Genomic DNA, 14,934 nt, shown 5'->3' with positions numbered 1-14,934 from the left:
GCCAGGGTGGAGCCTGGCTTTTCCCCTGTTGGCAGAGGCTTGGCGCCCCCCTGCTCGGCAGCTGGGGACAGGCCAGAGGTGGAGACTCAAGCAGAGGGCGGGCGAGGCAGGCTCTCCACGTGGGGGCTCACCATGGATGCAAGTTCTCAGCAGCCACAGCCAGAATCAGAAACGGGCTGGGCCTAACCATCCCTTCAGGCTTCCGCTGCAAGCTCAGCTTTGAAAACCTCTGGGCAGAGGAGGCTCCTCTGCTAGGGTGAGGGCGGCCGGCCGCGCCTGCGGGAGGCTGAGGGCTGGGATCAGACCGGGATAGGAAAGAACTGAGCCTGAGACTGGGCCGGATCCGGTCCTCACAGGGAAGCTGCAGCTGTCAGCGTCTCCTGTGACTCGGTGTCTTCCCCTTCGGGCCACCCACAGGCCCGAGAGCCACGCTGACGCCTGGAACGCGGCACCCACCGAATCCGCAGAGCCTCGGAGCTGCGGGGTGCAAGGCCTATGGTAAAACTTCCTCAAACCCAAAGGGCGAGGAAACGTGCCTGGCTCCTGGGAGGCGCGGGATCCAGGCCCCTCCGCCAGGTGGCTGGTGCAGGGCACTGGATCCCTGGCCACTGGCTGGCCACCCAGCACCGCACATGACCCTCCCGGCCCCCATCAGAGCATGAGTGACCTACAAACCTGCCAGGCCTGCTGAACCCCGGGAAAAGGAACAGAGGAACCACCCGCCTCATGTTAGGGCGGCCCCAGAAGCGCTGTTATTGGGGGGCTCCTGGGGATGGAACCCAGAGGCATTCTACCTCTGGGCCACACTCCATGGCTCTTTTTTAATCTTTGTTTTGTTGTTGTTTGTTTGTTTTTTGGTGGTACTGGAGTTTCTGGAAACCCTTCTACCTCTGGGCTATACTCCCAGACACCTTTTTTAAAATATTTTTATTTGGAAACTGGGTCTCTTAAGCCAGCGTGGCTGGCTTTGAGCCTGCAGTGATCCTCCTGTCTCTGCCTCCCAAGCACGGGGATTATAAGTGTGTGCCACCATGCCCGACTTGCTTTTTTATCTTAATTAAAGAAAAAAATTTTTTTAGCTAGACATGATGGCGCATGCTTGCAATCCCAGCCTTTGGGAGGCTGAGACAGGAGGATCACAGTTCGTGGCCAGTCTCAGCTTTAGTGAGGCCTTTCGCAACCCAGGGAGACCCAGTTTCAAAATAAAAAATAATTTTTTTTTTTGGTGGTACTGGGGAGGGAACTCCGGCATTCTACCTCCAGCCCTGTTTTTCAAACCTCCCCAGAGCCCTTCCCTTGGGGAACACGGAGGACTTTAGAGCGGGACTTAAGCCAAGCATCCAAACCTGGCCAGTACTCTCAGGCCAGGCTGGGCCTGCTCCCAGCGCCCCCCCAGCCCCACCAGATAAGGACAAGGACAAGGGCGGTCTTCCCACCAGGGAGGGCCACAGCCAGGGGGCACAGCCGGACTTTTCTGGGCAGGGTTCTCATTTCTGGGCTGGCTTCCTCTCCCATGGAGAGGGTGCTGATGGGGAAGTCAAGGAGGCAAAGCCAAGCTCAAAAGGGCAGAGGCTAGAGGGAAGGGCCTTAGGAGCCCCTCTCCACTCGTGCACCCCTGAAATGACCAAGCTGTGGGCAGCAGTCCCTCGAGTCCTCTGCTCACAGAGCCGCCCCAGCCCAGCATCCAGACACGCGGGCATCACCTCTGGGTCCCGGAAACCGGGCCCAGTGGGCACCGGGGGCATGGCCAGCTCAGGGGAAGAGGGGCCTAGGGCCTGACGCTCAGCTGTCTAAGGAGTGAGCAGCAGGCTGCCTCTTTAAGGTGAGCCCCCTCCCCCAGGGAGGACAGCAGGATTAGAGCCTTAGAGGAGCTTAAGGGGGAGGGAGGGCCAATGAGGCCAGTCCTCCCCTGCAGGATGCCAGGCAGGGACCGAGTTCTCCATCAGTGCTGGGGTTTGTGGCAGCAGTTGCTTGATAAGATGCACAAGACCAGTTTCCCCAAAGTTGCCCTTTGTCTGCAGGCCCTTCCTTCTTTTTTGTGGTACTGAGGATTGAACCCAGAGGTGTTTTACTACCTTTCTTTCTTTCTTCCTTTTCTTTCTCTTTTTCTTTCTTTCTTTCTTTTTTTTTTTTTTTTTTTTTTTTTTTTTTTTTTTTTTTTGGTGGTACTGGGGTCCAGGCTACACTCCCAGATCTATTTTTATATTTTTATTTGGAAACAGAGTCTCTTAAGCCAGCGAGGCTGGCTCCGAACCTGCGCGATCCTCCTGTCTCCGCCTCCCAAGCGCGGGGATTACAAGTGTGCCCACCACGCCTGGCTACCTCCCTTTCTTTTGAAATAGGGCTTTGCGAAGTTGCTGAGGCTGGCCTCTGACTTGCGGTCCTCTTGTCTCAGCCTCCCAAGTCACAGGTGTGTGCGACTGTGCCTGGCTGCCCCTAGCCTTTGTGCCTGCGTGTGTGCATGGGTGCGTGCGTGCGTGTGTGTGTGTGTGTGTGTGTGTTACTAGGAACTGAACTCAAGAGCATTCTACCTTTGAGTTACACTCCTTCCCTATTTTTTAATTTTGAAACAGGGTCTCACTAAGTAGACCTCGAGCCTGTGATCCTCCTGTCTCAGCCTCCCAAGTCCTGGGGTTACAAGCGTGTGCCACTGCGCCCCGCTGCCCCCAGCCTTTTCCATCACAGCCTCGTTCTTAGGAAGCACCGGGGCTGCCACAGGACTGCCTGGATCAGCCAAGAGCACGGGGCGCTCACGGCAGAAGCATACTCGCCTCTGCAGGCGGCCAAGGGGGAAACCAGATGAAACCCTGGTCTTGCCGGGCGTGGTGGCGCACGCTTGTAATCCCCGCGCTTGGGAGGCGGAGACAGGAGGATCGCGCAGGTTCGAAGCCAGCCGTGCGCGCTGGCTTAGGTGACCCTGTTTCTAAATAAAATATAAAATAGGTCTGGGAGTGTAGCCCGGAGGTAGAAGGGCTTCCAGTACCACCAAAAAAAAAAAAAAAAGAAACCCTGGTCCTCCGCCCCAGTGCCTGTCACCTGTGCCTGGGGCTGACGCAGAAACTCTTTCCTTCCTAAACATACACCTTCTGGGGCCAGCCCAGCACATCCTCCAGGTGGGCTTGGTGAGCTCCATGCTGGGCCGCAGGCTGGAGGCTGAGCCTTGAGGACGTGTGACTGGGTTTTAGGTGGTATATCCCAGGCCCTTCTTCCAAAAGAGCTTCCCTTCACCTCTCCTTGGCCCCAGGCCTTTGTATGCAGAGCTTAAAGTAAACATAGAAATGTGGCAGGAGCCGACACACCGACACACCTGCAATCCCAGCACCTGGGGACTGGGACTGGGCCGGGAGTGCGGGTTCCAGGCCAGGCGCAGCAACTCAGAAAGACCCTGTTTCGAAATCAAAGAGCCAGGTAAGGTGGCACATGCCTGTAATCTCAGTACTTGGGAGGCTGAGGCAGGAGGATTATAGGTTTAAGGTCAGCCTCAACAACTCAGTGAGACTCTCCAGAGCCTGGTTTCAAAATAAAAAAACAAAAGGGCAGAAGGTATAACTCAAAGAGGTAGAGAGAATGCCCTTGGGTTCAACTCAAGTAAAACAAACACACAGAAATGCAGACACACACTCGCGGCAGGGCTTACTTTCCACCTTCAAGGTCTCCTTCAGCAAACAGGAAAGCCTTGAGCTCTCTAGAAAGCGAATGGGGCCGGCCCCACAGCTTCTCAATTCCCTTCTGGGCAACAATTGCCTATTTGCCCCAGGCAGGGAAGGGCCAGCCATGACCCAGAGAGGGGACAAGCACAGCCCCCAGTGCGTGGCTGGGCTGCCCTTGTTGTGGCCACACCGACCTCCTTCCTGGGCTGTGTCTGCCCAGACACCTGCCTGAAGCCTTACCAGATCATCGATCCCGGCAAAGGTGTGGTTTGCATTCTCCAGGGAGTAGATGAGCTGGTGCACTCCGTCGTGGGTCTCACTATTTCCATAAAAACCAGCGCCCACCGCAGCACTACAAGCAAGACCCCAAGGTTATTAGAGGTGTCACCCAGAGGACAACGTTCGTGTTTATCATAAAAATAAAAGCTACTGCTGGGTATGGTGGTGCCCGCTTGTTAATTCCAGTACTTGGGAGGCTGAGACTGGAGGATTGCAGGTTTGAGACCAGCCCCAGAAACTTATCAAGCCCCCGTTTCAAAAGAAAAAGTAAAATAGGGCTGGGGGTGCAGCGTGGAGGTAGAATACCCCTGTGTTCATCCCCACTGCCAAAAATGAATAAATACATAAAATAGGAGTGAGAGTGTAGCTTGGAGGAAGAATGCCCCCAGGTTCAATCCTCAATAACCCCCGAAAATAAGTAAATAAAAATAAACCGTTTTATTAGAGCAGTTTCAGGTTCACAGCCAAATTGGGCGGTTAGGACAATTTCCATATACCACTTCCTCTCCCACGTGCAGGGCCTCCTCCGCTACGGACATCCTCCATCAACAGGTGCGTTTTTTTTTTAAACTGATGAGCCCAGAGGGATGCAATGTCTCTAGCCAGAGCCCACGGCTTGCAGCGGGTCACTCTTGGGGTCGCACATTCTGTGGGTTCAGGTAAATGTGTAATGACTGGCCTCCAGCATTACAGTATTTCACTGTCTCATAAATGCCATGGGCTGCCGGGCGTGGTGGCGCACGCTTGTAATCCCCGCGCTTGGGAGGCGGAGACAGGAGGATCGCGCAGATTCGAAGCCAGCCTCGCTGGCTTAGGAGACCCTGTTTCCAAATAAAAAGTATAAAATAGGTCTGGGAGTGTAGCCCAGAGGTAGAAGGGTTTCCAGGAACCCCAGTGCCACCAAAAAAAAAAAAAAAAAAAAAAATCCCGTGCTCTGCCCCCTCCCATCTCCATGGTCTCCACGGTGTGGCAGTCCCAGGACACCACAGTTGGAGCCATGCAGTGTGTGCTTTCCCAATGGGCTTCTGCCCCTAGTAATGGGCATGGCAGCGCTCTCCAGGTCTTTAAGACTCAGTGCTCCTTTCCGTGCCGAATGGCATGCTGTGGACCGGATGCATCCGTGGATCTACCTCTCTGCCTCTGAAGAACCTCTTGGTGGCTTCCAAGTTTTGGCAATTGTAAATAAAGCTGCTGTAAACACCTCTGACTGTAGCCGAGGAACTCCTTCTGGGGTTGGGGTGAGATAATGTCTGGGAGTGAAGGTTAAGGGACCCCAAACAGACTGGCACAGAGCAGGAGGCGGCTTGTCCCTAGCAGACCGGCCTCCACAGCGCGTTTCATGGGGCAACAGGAAAAGCTGTCTTGTGGCTTTCACTACGAAAGACAGGGGACCTAGGCCCAGGTCTGGGTGGGACCCAGACACCCCCACTTTCACAGCCTCCCAGGGGACTGCCATGGGCTAGGAGCTGTGGTCTAGTGAGAACACACGCCCGGGCTGACCCCTGCTCTTCCCCTCAGGCCACTGTCCACCTTCCCGATGTCCCCCCGCAGCCAGGAGGTGGCAGGACCTCGCCACAAGGTTCCAGCAGCCTCCACCCACCCGTCCTCAGGGTCCTCGCTCGTCCTCCAATTCTTCAGGACACCGACGGCCTCTGCCACGTGGTCTCCAGGTCACCCTCTCTCCTCAGCCAGACACATGTCCTTGGGACTAAGGTCTGCCGACTCTGGTATGTCATCGCGGCCCTCCAGATATCTACAGGGTCAGCGTCCCTCTTAATGCAGGCTCTGGTAGGGCACTCAAGCTCCCCTAGCTCAAGCCAGGGGGCTAAAGCTCTAGCCCCTCTCCTTCTTGACTTGACCTTGTGCCCTGCCCCTCCCCACCCGGCTGACCTTGTGCTCTACAGACAGAGCCTGGATTTCTTTGCAGGAATTGCTATTACGCGCGGGCTCTCCTCCTTCCTATACTGCTGTATTGATTTTTATTTAGTTTTAACCAAAAGCAGAACTTGAAATCGATCTCTGTGAAATTTCATCTGGTTGGTTTCAGTCCAAAATTCCGGCCTGGACAAATCGTTTCACATCCTGCCTCCTGTCATCGATCACCTTCTATCTGACCCACCCTACTCACGAAGGCAGCAAGACTGATTAGGTACCTCCTGAGTTTTCATGCCAAACACTAATCCGGGAGACAGGGCGGTGGTGCACGCGTGCCTACATGTACCGTCGTCTTTTGTTGCGTTTTGTTTTTGCGGTGCTGGCGACAGAATCCGGGACATTCTACCTCTGAGCTACACCTCCAGCCCTTTTTACTTTTTTTTTATAGCACTAGGGATTGAAACCCAGGGGCATTTTACTTCTGAGCTACACCTCTAACCCTATTTTATTTTTATTTCAAAGCAGAGTCTCACTAGGTTGCTGAGAATCTTGCTACTTACTTGAGTCTCACACTGTCCTCCGGTGTGTGATCCTCCTGACTCAGCCTCCCAAGTACTGGGGTTACAAGCATGTGCTAACACGCCTGGCTTACTTGTTATTTTGAAACAGAGCCTCACTAAGTTGCTAAGAATCTCACTAAGTATTTGAGGCTGGCTTTGAACCTGCGATCCTGTCTCTGACTCCCAAGTACTGGGATTACAGAAGTGTGTAATCCTGGATTTTTTTTATGTTCAGACAGGGTCTCACACGGCTGCCCAGGCTGGCCTCGAACTTGCGATCCTCCTCTCTCAACCTCCCGAGCATCTAGGTAACAGGTGTGTGCCACCACACCTGGCCTGCCTTGAGTAACAAGAGGCTCTGGGTCCCTCCTGGCTGGGCCACCTGGGGACAAATTCTACTTAAGGGAAAAGGCAGGATAAATGACGTCACTCTGCCTCCTCCTCGGTGTGCCGGCACCACGATCCCCAAACAGAACACCACTGTTACTACAAAACAGGGGGCCACAAGCACAGGACCCCAGCTCACATTCCCTATGGATCACTCTCCTCCTCCACCAGATCCTTGGAGCAGAATTCAACATGTTCTGCCCATCTGGGTCCCCGGCTTCACCTCCCATCCCTTCTCCTCTCTTGGGGGATTGAGCCCAACCTCCAAGCTATACCCCAGCCCTAACTTTAAAAAATTTTTTATTTTGAAATAGCAACTCACTAGGATGAGGGTCACTGCTTGCTGAGGCTGTCCTTGAACCTGTGATCCTCCTGTCTCAGCCTCCCTAATCTAGGACTAAAGGCCTGTACCGCCACACCCGCTCCTCCTCCTTCCTCAGCATCTCTTCCGTTCCTCTCTGCTTGCCTCCCCACACAAGCAGCCCCTACTCGGCCCACTGAGGCTGCGTGGTCAGACTTTTATTTTTTTAAATTTAAAAGCAGAGTCTTATTAAGTTGCAGAGGCTGACCGTGAACCTGCAATCATCCTGTCTTAGCTGCCCAGGTACTGGAATCACAGGTGTGTGTCTCATCTGGCTTCCTTTTTATTTTTTAATTAATTAATTTATTTTTTGGTGGTATTGGGGGTGGAACCCAGGGGCTTTCTACCTCTGGGCTATACTCCCGGACCTATTTAATATTTTACTTGGAAGCAGGGTCTCACTGAGTTTCAAAGAGCCTTACTAAGTAGCTGAGGCTGGCTTTGAACCTGTGTGATCCTCCTGTCTCAGCCTTCCAAGTGCTGATATTATAGGCGTGCGCCACCACACCCAGCCCAGCCCAGCCCCAGCTCATTTTATTTCTTAATTTTTTTTTTCTTTATGGTTCTGAGGACTGAGCCCAGGAGCATTCTACCACTGAACTACATCCTGAGGTCTGTCTGTCTGTCTGTCTGTCTGTCTCTCTCTGTTTTTAACTCTTTATATTCTTTATTTTTATTCTGAACTACATCCCCAGCCCTCTTTTTGGTTTTTTTTTTACTCAGTGAAGCAGGGTCTCACTGAGTTCCAGAGGGCCTCACTGAGCAGCTGAGGCTGGGAGGATCCTCACCCAGTAGCTGAGGATCACAAACTTGTGATCCTCCTGTCTCAGCCTCCCAAGTACTGGGATGACAAACAGGAGCCACCACACCCTGCATATTTTTTCTTTACTCTTGAAACAGGGTCTCAGGCTCTTTGGATGTTTCAAAAGGCACCTGACTATCTGTGCCCGGCTTCCTGCCCATGTCCTGCATCTCTGTGGTGGCACCTCGTCCCCCATCCAGGTGACGAAGCCAGAGCCTGGGCCAACTTTCAGCAGCTCCTTCTCCAGCTGTGCATGGATGCCCCGCCCAGGACACGCGCTCCTACTAGGCTGCATGTTGCCCTGCAGCCCCCTACCAGTCACACCAGCCAGACTGGTCCCGGGCCGTGCACCTTCAGTCTGTCCCTCCCCTGAATCCTAGGCTGCCCAGACAGCTAGTCCCCATGGTGTGGCCAGTGGGGGCCCTGGGAGCCTGGAGGGGGGGAGGAGCCAGGGTGCTTGCTCCTCTGCAGAAGCCGCTGGGTGGTGGCTCCAGCCTTGCCATGGGTCAGGGCCACCCGTGCTGTCCCTCTGGCCTGCAGTAGTAGCGGCTCCTGCTACTGCAGACTTCAGTGTCCACTGTGCTGTCTGGCCCGGAGCCGTCTGTCACCCGGGGAGCCCCTCTGTGCTAACCAGAGGGCCTGGCTTCTGGTTAACTTGACTTAAGCTAGTCAATACATCACATGAGGTACTTGTACTTCAATACAGAACAGGCTTTGTATTACATAAGATGTCAAATGACAGGTGAATACAGAAGTTCAGAGGGAGCTGGGCATGGCGCACTCACCTGGAATCCAATCAGTACTGGGAGGCTGAGCTAGGAGGATCAAAGGTTCAAGGTCAGGCTCAGCCCTGTTTCAAAATTGAAAAATAAGCCAGGCATGATAGTAATCCCAGTATTTGGGAGGCTGAGACAGGAGGATCAAAGGTTCTCAGCCCAGCCTCAGCTACTTAGTGAGATCTTGTTTCAAAATAAAGAATAAAATGGGGCTAGGGGTGTAGCTCAGAGGCAGAATGCCCCCAAGTTAAAAATAAAAAAAGGCCAGGTGTGGCGGGTGTGGCGGTGAATGCTTGTAATCTCACTGCAGGCTGGCTCAGGAGAACCACGGGTTGGAGGACAGTCTAAAAAGCAGTGAGACTCCCTCAACCTAGTGAGACCCTGTTTCCAAATAATAAAATAGGACTAGAGGTGTAGCTCAGAGGCAGAATGCCCCTGTGTCCAACCTCCAGTACCACACACACACACACAATAAATAAATAAAAAGGGCTGGGGGTGTAGCTAAGAGATAAGCCCCTGGGTCCAATTCTCCAGTGCTAAAAAAAGCTCTGGGCCTGTTTAAGGTGGGCTGGGATAAGCTAGGATGTTTGATAGGTTGGTCTTTCTTTCTTTCTTTCTTTCTTTCTTTCTTTCTTTCTTTCTTTCTCTCTCTTTCTTTCTTTCTTTCTTTCTTTCTTTCTGTACTGGGGAGATTGAACCCAGGGGCATCTACCTCCAAGCTACGCCCCAGTCCTATTTTTATCTTTTTTTTTTTTAAACAGGGTCTCACTAAGTTGCAGAGGACTTTACTAAGTAGCTGAGGCTGGCTGCAAACCTGTGATTCTCCTGTCTCAGCCTCCCAAGACCTGGGATTACAACTGTGCGCCACCACGCCCAGCTTGATTATATTTTGCCATTAATGGTATTTTCAACTTAGAGTGGGTTTATTGGGACAGAACCCTACGTAAGTCTAGGTGGTTTTCTGGATCTGTATTTTGTAGTCTGGTGTGCGAGTACGCGTGCACACATGTTTATCTGGGTTCCCCAAGCCGGGGACCAGGGTTTTGTTTCTGGGTCCAGCCTCTCCCGGGCTGCCCTGTGCTGTCACCTGCTCTCTCGGCTGGGCTCATTTTGGTCTTCGTGCTCCTGCCCTGGACTAAGTTCCCTCTCAGCCAGCCCCACCCCTCCCTGGGCTCGCGCTTCCGGCCTTTCTTGCCTGTCTCAGGGCAAGGATGGCTCAAGAGCGCCCTGTGGACCGGGACCCAGGAGTCCTCCTTGGCAGGCTCCCGGCCTGTGCAAGGACTGGGCACCCGCCCTAGGGCCACCCAGGAGCATCTTGAGGCAACACTAGGCATTTGGAAAAGCCTTTATAGATTAAAAAAAAAAAACACCTAGGAAAGCACACCGTATTTTCTGCAAACAGCTGGCACACGTGTCTTCCACCACCTTAGAAATTCATGCTTCCTTACTCAAAGCAAGTAAGAACTGCCCAATGATAGCAAACGCTACTGATCTCAGAAGGAGATGGGTCGATCAGGGCTGAAGTCCGACTTTCTTCTGACATCATGGACCCAGGGCAGTAGGCGGGAGGGGACAGGGACAGGGAGCAGAGAGGCCCACTGGGAAGCACCACCCCATCAACCCAGAGAGCAGCGAGCATGGCGGCCGGGTGTGGCTCTGTGCTGGGGCCACCAGGAGACCACTCTGTAGACCCCCCCACCTCAGGCATCTCATTCCCAATGTTTGGCCAGAAAGGGACAGCATTCTTTCTGGGGATAAGCATGTTCATCCAGGTAGCAGGAGCTCGGTCAGGAGAACGTGGCCAGTAATGGGACACTTGGGGGCCATGGGGGTTCATGGCCACAGGTGAACCGTGGATAGAATACAGGTGGCTTAATCCAGCCCTCCCAGCCTGTCTCTTCGCAGACTGAGCTGCGCCCCCAGCATGCCCAGAGAGACACTCACCAGCAGATGAGCCCAGCCAGCACCGCCGTCCAGGTGACACAGCAGGAGCCATGCAGCTTGGTCTGCCCCAGTCGGTCCCGCCTGCAGCAGCATGCGCACACCAAGTACACCGTGAGGAACGCGAGGTTCAGGCCCAGGCACACGGCGGCCAGGAGACCCAGGAACAGCAGCGCCTGGAACGGGAGCACCCTGCTCTCAGCCCTGAACGTCTCACGTGGACTTGGGAGCAGGGGTGGCACTGTACGTCTGTCCTCCATCCCACCCCTCTGTCCTTCTGTCCTCTATGACTACAGCTCCTACTCTGTAAGCAGAGTGCTCGGCAGGGGTGTTGGAGAACAGGTGGGCTGGCTCGGTTGTCCTGAGGGCTGGGGAGGGAGCAGAGCCTCGCAAGCCTGGCCCACGTTGCTGGTTCGCACACATGGACTTGGGCAGGACCAGGGGTGGCCCTGCCTGATGACAAGCTGAGTCACAGCTCAGGAGACCAGGTAGGACCTGCCCCTGGAGCCGGGGCTGCGGTGATGAGCAACCGGGCCACGACACACAGTTAAGAGGATGTCTGTTAGCCGGGTGTGGTGGCGCACGCATGTAATCCCCGCGCTTGGGAGGCTGAGACAGGAGAATCACACAGGTTCGAAGCCAACCTCAGCTACTTAGTGAGGCTCTCAGAAACTTAGTGAGATCCTGTTTCCAAATAAAAGTATGGGTGTATTCATTTCAAGTCACCCCCTCATGCTATTTTGGCATGGGGCTGTATTTCTATTTTCTGTATTTCTATCTTTTAATAAACTTCTTTAAATCTTAAAAAAAAAAAACACCCAAATAAAAGTATAAAATAGGTCTCGGAATATAGACCGGAGGTAGAAAAGCCCCTGGGTCCCACCCCAGTAACACACACACACACACACACACACACACACACACACACTCACACACACAAAGAGAATGTCTGTGAGGACCAGGGGCCTCCTGGAAGAGACGAGCTGGGCAGGGCCTGGACACCAGTGGGCTTGAGACGGGGCCAGGAGGGGACGACTGTTCTGGTGCATGTGTTGCTGCCTCCCGGCAAAGGGCCTCGCTGTGCCCCGTTACCATCTGTGTAGGTGCTGGGGCGTGTCCAGAGCCTCGAGGAGCAGCCCTGTCTTGGGGAGCGAGTCAGGATCGGCCTGTGGTGTCCCTCCCACTGTGTCCAGTGGCAGCGGCAAGCTCAGCAATCCTCAGGATACCCAGCACCAGCACTCTCAGTGTCCTGAGGAGGGAGCCGCTGCCTGTCAGGGGGCCTGGGAGCCCCCGCCACATCCTACAATCTCTTGATTTGGCCAGATGGACACCAGATGGTCCCAGGATTGGTGGCCGCTAGCCAGGGCCGGCCCGGCTTTAGGTCAGTCTCCTGAGCGGGCAGCCCCCTCCACGCCACCTCCCACGTGTCCCTGAGCGGTTCCCCACCCAGAATCCCCATCGCGACAGCCTGTGTCAGGCACATGGATGCTGGTGGTGGCGGTCAGCAGGGTGGGAGACCTGGGGCCTAAGAGGGACACTGCACAAGAGTGACCTCAGCACAGAGCGTGCCAGCGGCTGCCTCTGAAGCCGGCGGCTGTTTTCCAGGGAGGGCAGGGCACGCGGTGGGACATCTGCAGGAGCCACCTGCCCTTCCCTGTGCCAGCTCAGCTGCCCAGCCCCATGATGGCCACCCCGGAAGGACAGGTGGCTCAGTGTTAGGGACGAGTGGGGATGTGAGGTCAGCCCAGGAGAGGGCAGGCAAGATGGGAACACGCAGATGGACTCGACTTAAGATACGGCTCTCACCACCAGGAACCCGCTCCCGCCTCTGGGCAACTGCAAGGACGGCCGACCCTCATTAGCACAACCTGTCTCCACAGAGGACACTTCTGCCCTGTGACAGCAGAAAGTCGCTGCCCACTGCCCGGTCCCCAGCCCACCTCCTCAGGCCAAGGTGACAGACCAGCGTGGGTGGGGGTCTGCGCAACCTGGCCTGGGACCCCTGCACCTGCATCTCCTGGGAGCAATGCAGGGTCTCAATGCAGGGTGACAAGGATCCTGTTCAGGTCTGGAAACAGGGGATTAGTGTCCACTAATTCTTCATGTATCCCAGCAGCTTAAATTTTTCTACAGATGGAGTCGCTCTGCAGAGCCCTGCAAGACACAGCCTCAGTGGGTAGAAAGGCCCGTTTGTCCTGGCCACCTCTGCCCAGGCCCTATGGCCCCACTGCTAAAACTCAGGGATCCCCTCAACTGTTTGCAAACGTGTACAGGGCAACATGTACATGCAACCCAGCAATGCCACTCGACAGAAAGGGGAGCTCGTGCCCCCTCCCCAGGACCCACACGTGAAGGTCACAGCAGCTTTACTACACCCCGGAAACAACCTGGATGCCCGCCAATTGGACACACGCCAGGCGGGTACAGCGGTGCACGTCTGTGATCTCAGGACTTGGGAGGCTGAGGCTGGAGGATCACAGGTCTGAGGTCAGCGTCACAGTAACTTAGTGAGATGCTGTGGTTCAAAATAAAAACTAGAGAGCAAGGGAACATTTCTGGGTTGACTCTCGGCACCCTCTCTGCCCACATACACAAAGATATACGCTGTGTGTCATAAAATGAAACAGCTCCGGGTGTGATGGCGCACGCCTGTGAGCCTTGGGAGGCTGCGACAGCAGGATTGCAGGTTCGAGGACAGCCTCAGCAAGTAGTGAGACTCTCATCCACCTAGGGAGACCCTGTTTCCAAATAAGGAACAAAACTGGGCTGGGGGTAGCTCAAAGGAATACTACTCAGCCACCAAAAGGGAATAGCAGCTACACACCAGGCAGATGAGTCTCAAGAGGGGGCAACAAGCTCACAGAGACTGTAGTTTCAAAGTATATTTTGTGTGAGGTCAGGGGTCACCTGTAGCAGTAGGGGTGCGGACAGAGCTACAGCAGCTATGGTGGGAGATTGAAAGTATGCTTTGACCAGGACGGTGTCACACACGCGTGTGAACACACACACACAATAAATTCACAGCTGCACACTTAACATTGTGTGTCTTTCTGTAAAAATTCCCAATTTTTTTTTTTTTTTGCAGTACTGGGGATTGAACTCAGGAGCATTCTACCTCTGAGCCCTCTCAGCCCCAATTTTTATTATTTTTTATTATTTTATTTTAATTTTTTTTGCATGCAGTACTGGGGATAGAAACCAGGGGCATTCTACCTCTGAGAAACACCCCCAGCCCTATTTTTTATTCTTTATTTTGAAACAGGGTCTCACTGAGTTGCAAAGGGCCTCACTAAGATGAGGCCCAGTTCCATCTTTTTTTATTTTTTATTTATTTTATTATTATTTTTTTTCAGGTCTGAGGCTGGAACCCAGAGGCATTTGACCTCCGAACTACACTCCCTGCCCAATTTTTTAATTCTTTATTTTGAAACAGGGTCTCACTGAGTTGCAGAGGGCCTCACTAAGTAGCTGAGGCTGTCCGTGAACTGCGATCCTCTGGGCTCAGCCTCCCTAATGCTGGGATTACAAGCGTGCGCCACCACGCCCGGCTGATCTTTTCTTATTTTGAAACAGGTCTAAGTTACAGAGGGCCTCACTAAGTAGCTGAAGCTGGCCTTGAAGCTGTGATCTTCCTGTCTCAGCCTCCCAAGCACTGGGACTACAAGCATGTGCCAGCACACCTGACTCTAATAATTTAAAAACGGAACCAGGCATGGTGGCACACTCCTGCAATCCCAGTGCTTCAGGAGACCGAGGCAGGAAGATAAAAAAAAATCCAGGCCAGCTTGGGCAACTGAACAAGACCCTAGTTCAAAATAAAAAGGGCTGCCGGGAATGGTGGCACACACTTGTAATTCCAGCATTTGGGAGGCTGAGACTGGAGGATTGCGGTTTGCGGATAGCCTCAGCTACTTAGTGGGTAGCTGGGAGGTAGAATGTCCCCGGGGCTCCATCCCCAGTAATGCAAAAATAAATAAATAAATGCAACCCTGCTAACACCCACACCTTGGACCACCCCACTCTGGTATCTCCCCCAACAGGACACACCGCTGAAGCCCCGTGTCCCACCCAGCAAGCGAGCATCTTCCCTGAAGTGGTCAGGATGAGATGCAGGTTGGTGTCATTTCAACTCCTCCAAACCCGCCCCTGCAAAGTCCCTGCGCCTGGCTGGTCTATTTCAGACTCCCACAAGCCTCCTCCGGCTGCCCGGCCTCCTTGGTCCTCTGCCGCTGCCCTGGGGTTCTGGGGCTGGGGCCTTTCCACGCTGGGCGGCTAGCCTCAGTTAGGTTGCTGATAGCGTGGC

The 14,934-nt window shown here is 54.0% G+C and overlaps 1 protein-coding gene across 2 annotated transcripts in view; it reads right to left on the bottom strand.

The window, feature by feature from the left end:
* The window catches only part of TTYH2 (tweety family member 2), a gene marked incomplete at both ends in the record, with an annotated part of 37,429 nt that overhangs the window by 18,447 nt on the left and 4,048 nt on the right, over positions 1 to 14,934 (bottom strand). For both annotated transcript variants that reach the window (XM_080712616.1, XM_080712617.1), the window contains 2 exons: positions 3,891 to 4,002; positions 10,635 to 10,807. In XM_080712616.1, the coding sequence (XP_080568742.1) occupies positions 3,891 to 4,002; positions 10,635 to 10,807 (285 nt within the window). The remainder of the gene's footprint in view (positions 1 to 3,890; positions 4,003 to 10,634; positions 10,808 to 14,934) is intronic.

This window comes from Muscardinus avellanarius (genome assembly GCF_963383645.1).
Source record: "Muscardinus avellanarius genome assembly, chromosome: 16".
NCBI classification, from domain to species: domain Eukaryota; kingdom Metazoa; phylum Chordata; class Mammalia; order Rodentia; family Gliridae; genus Muscardinus; species Muscardinus avellanarius.
Note: the sequence above shows the minus strand (reverse complement) of the source record. Positions and strands in the feature narration are given on the sequence as shown.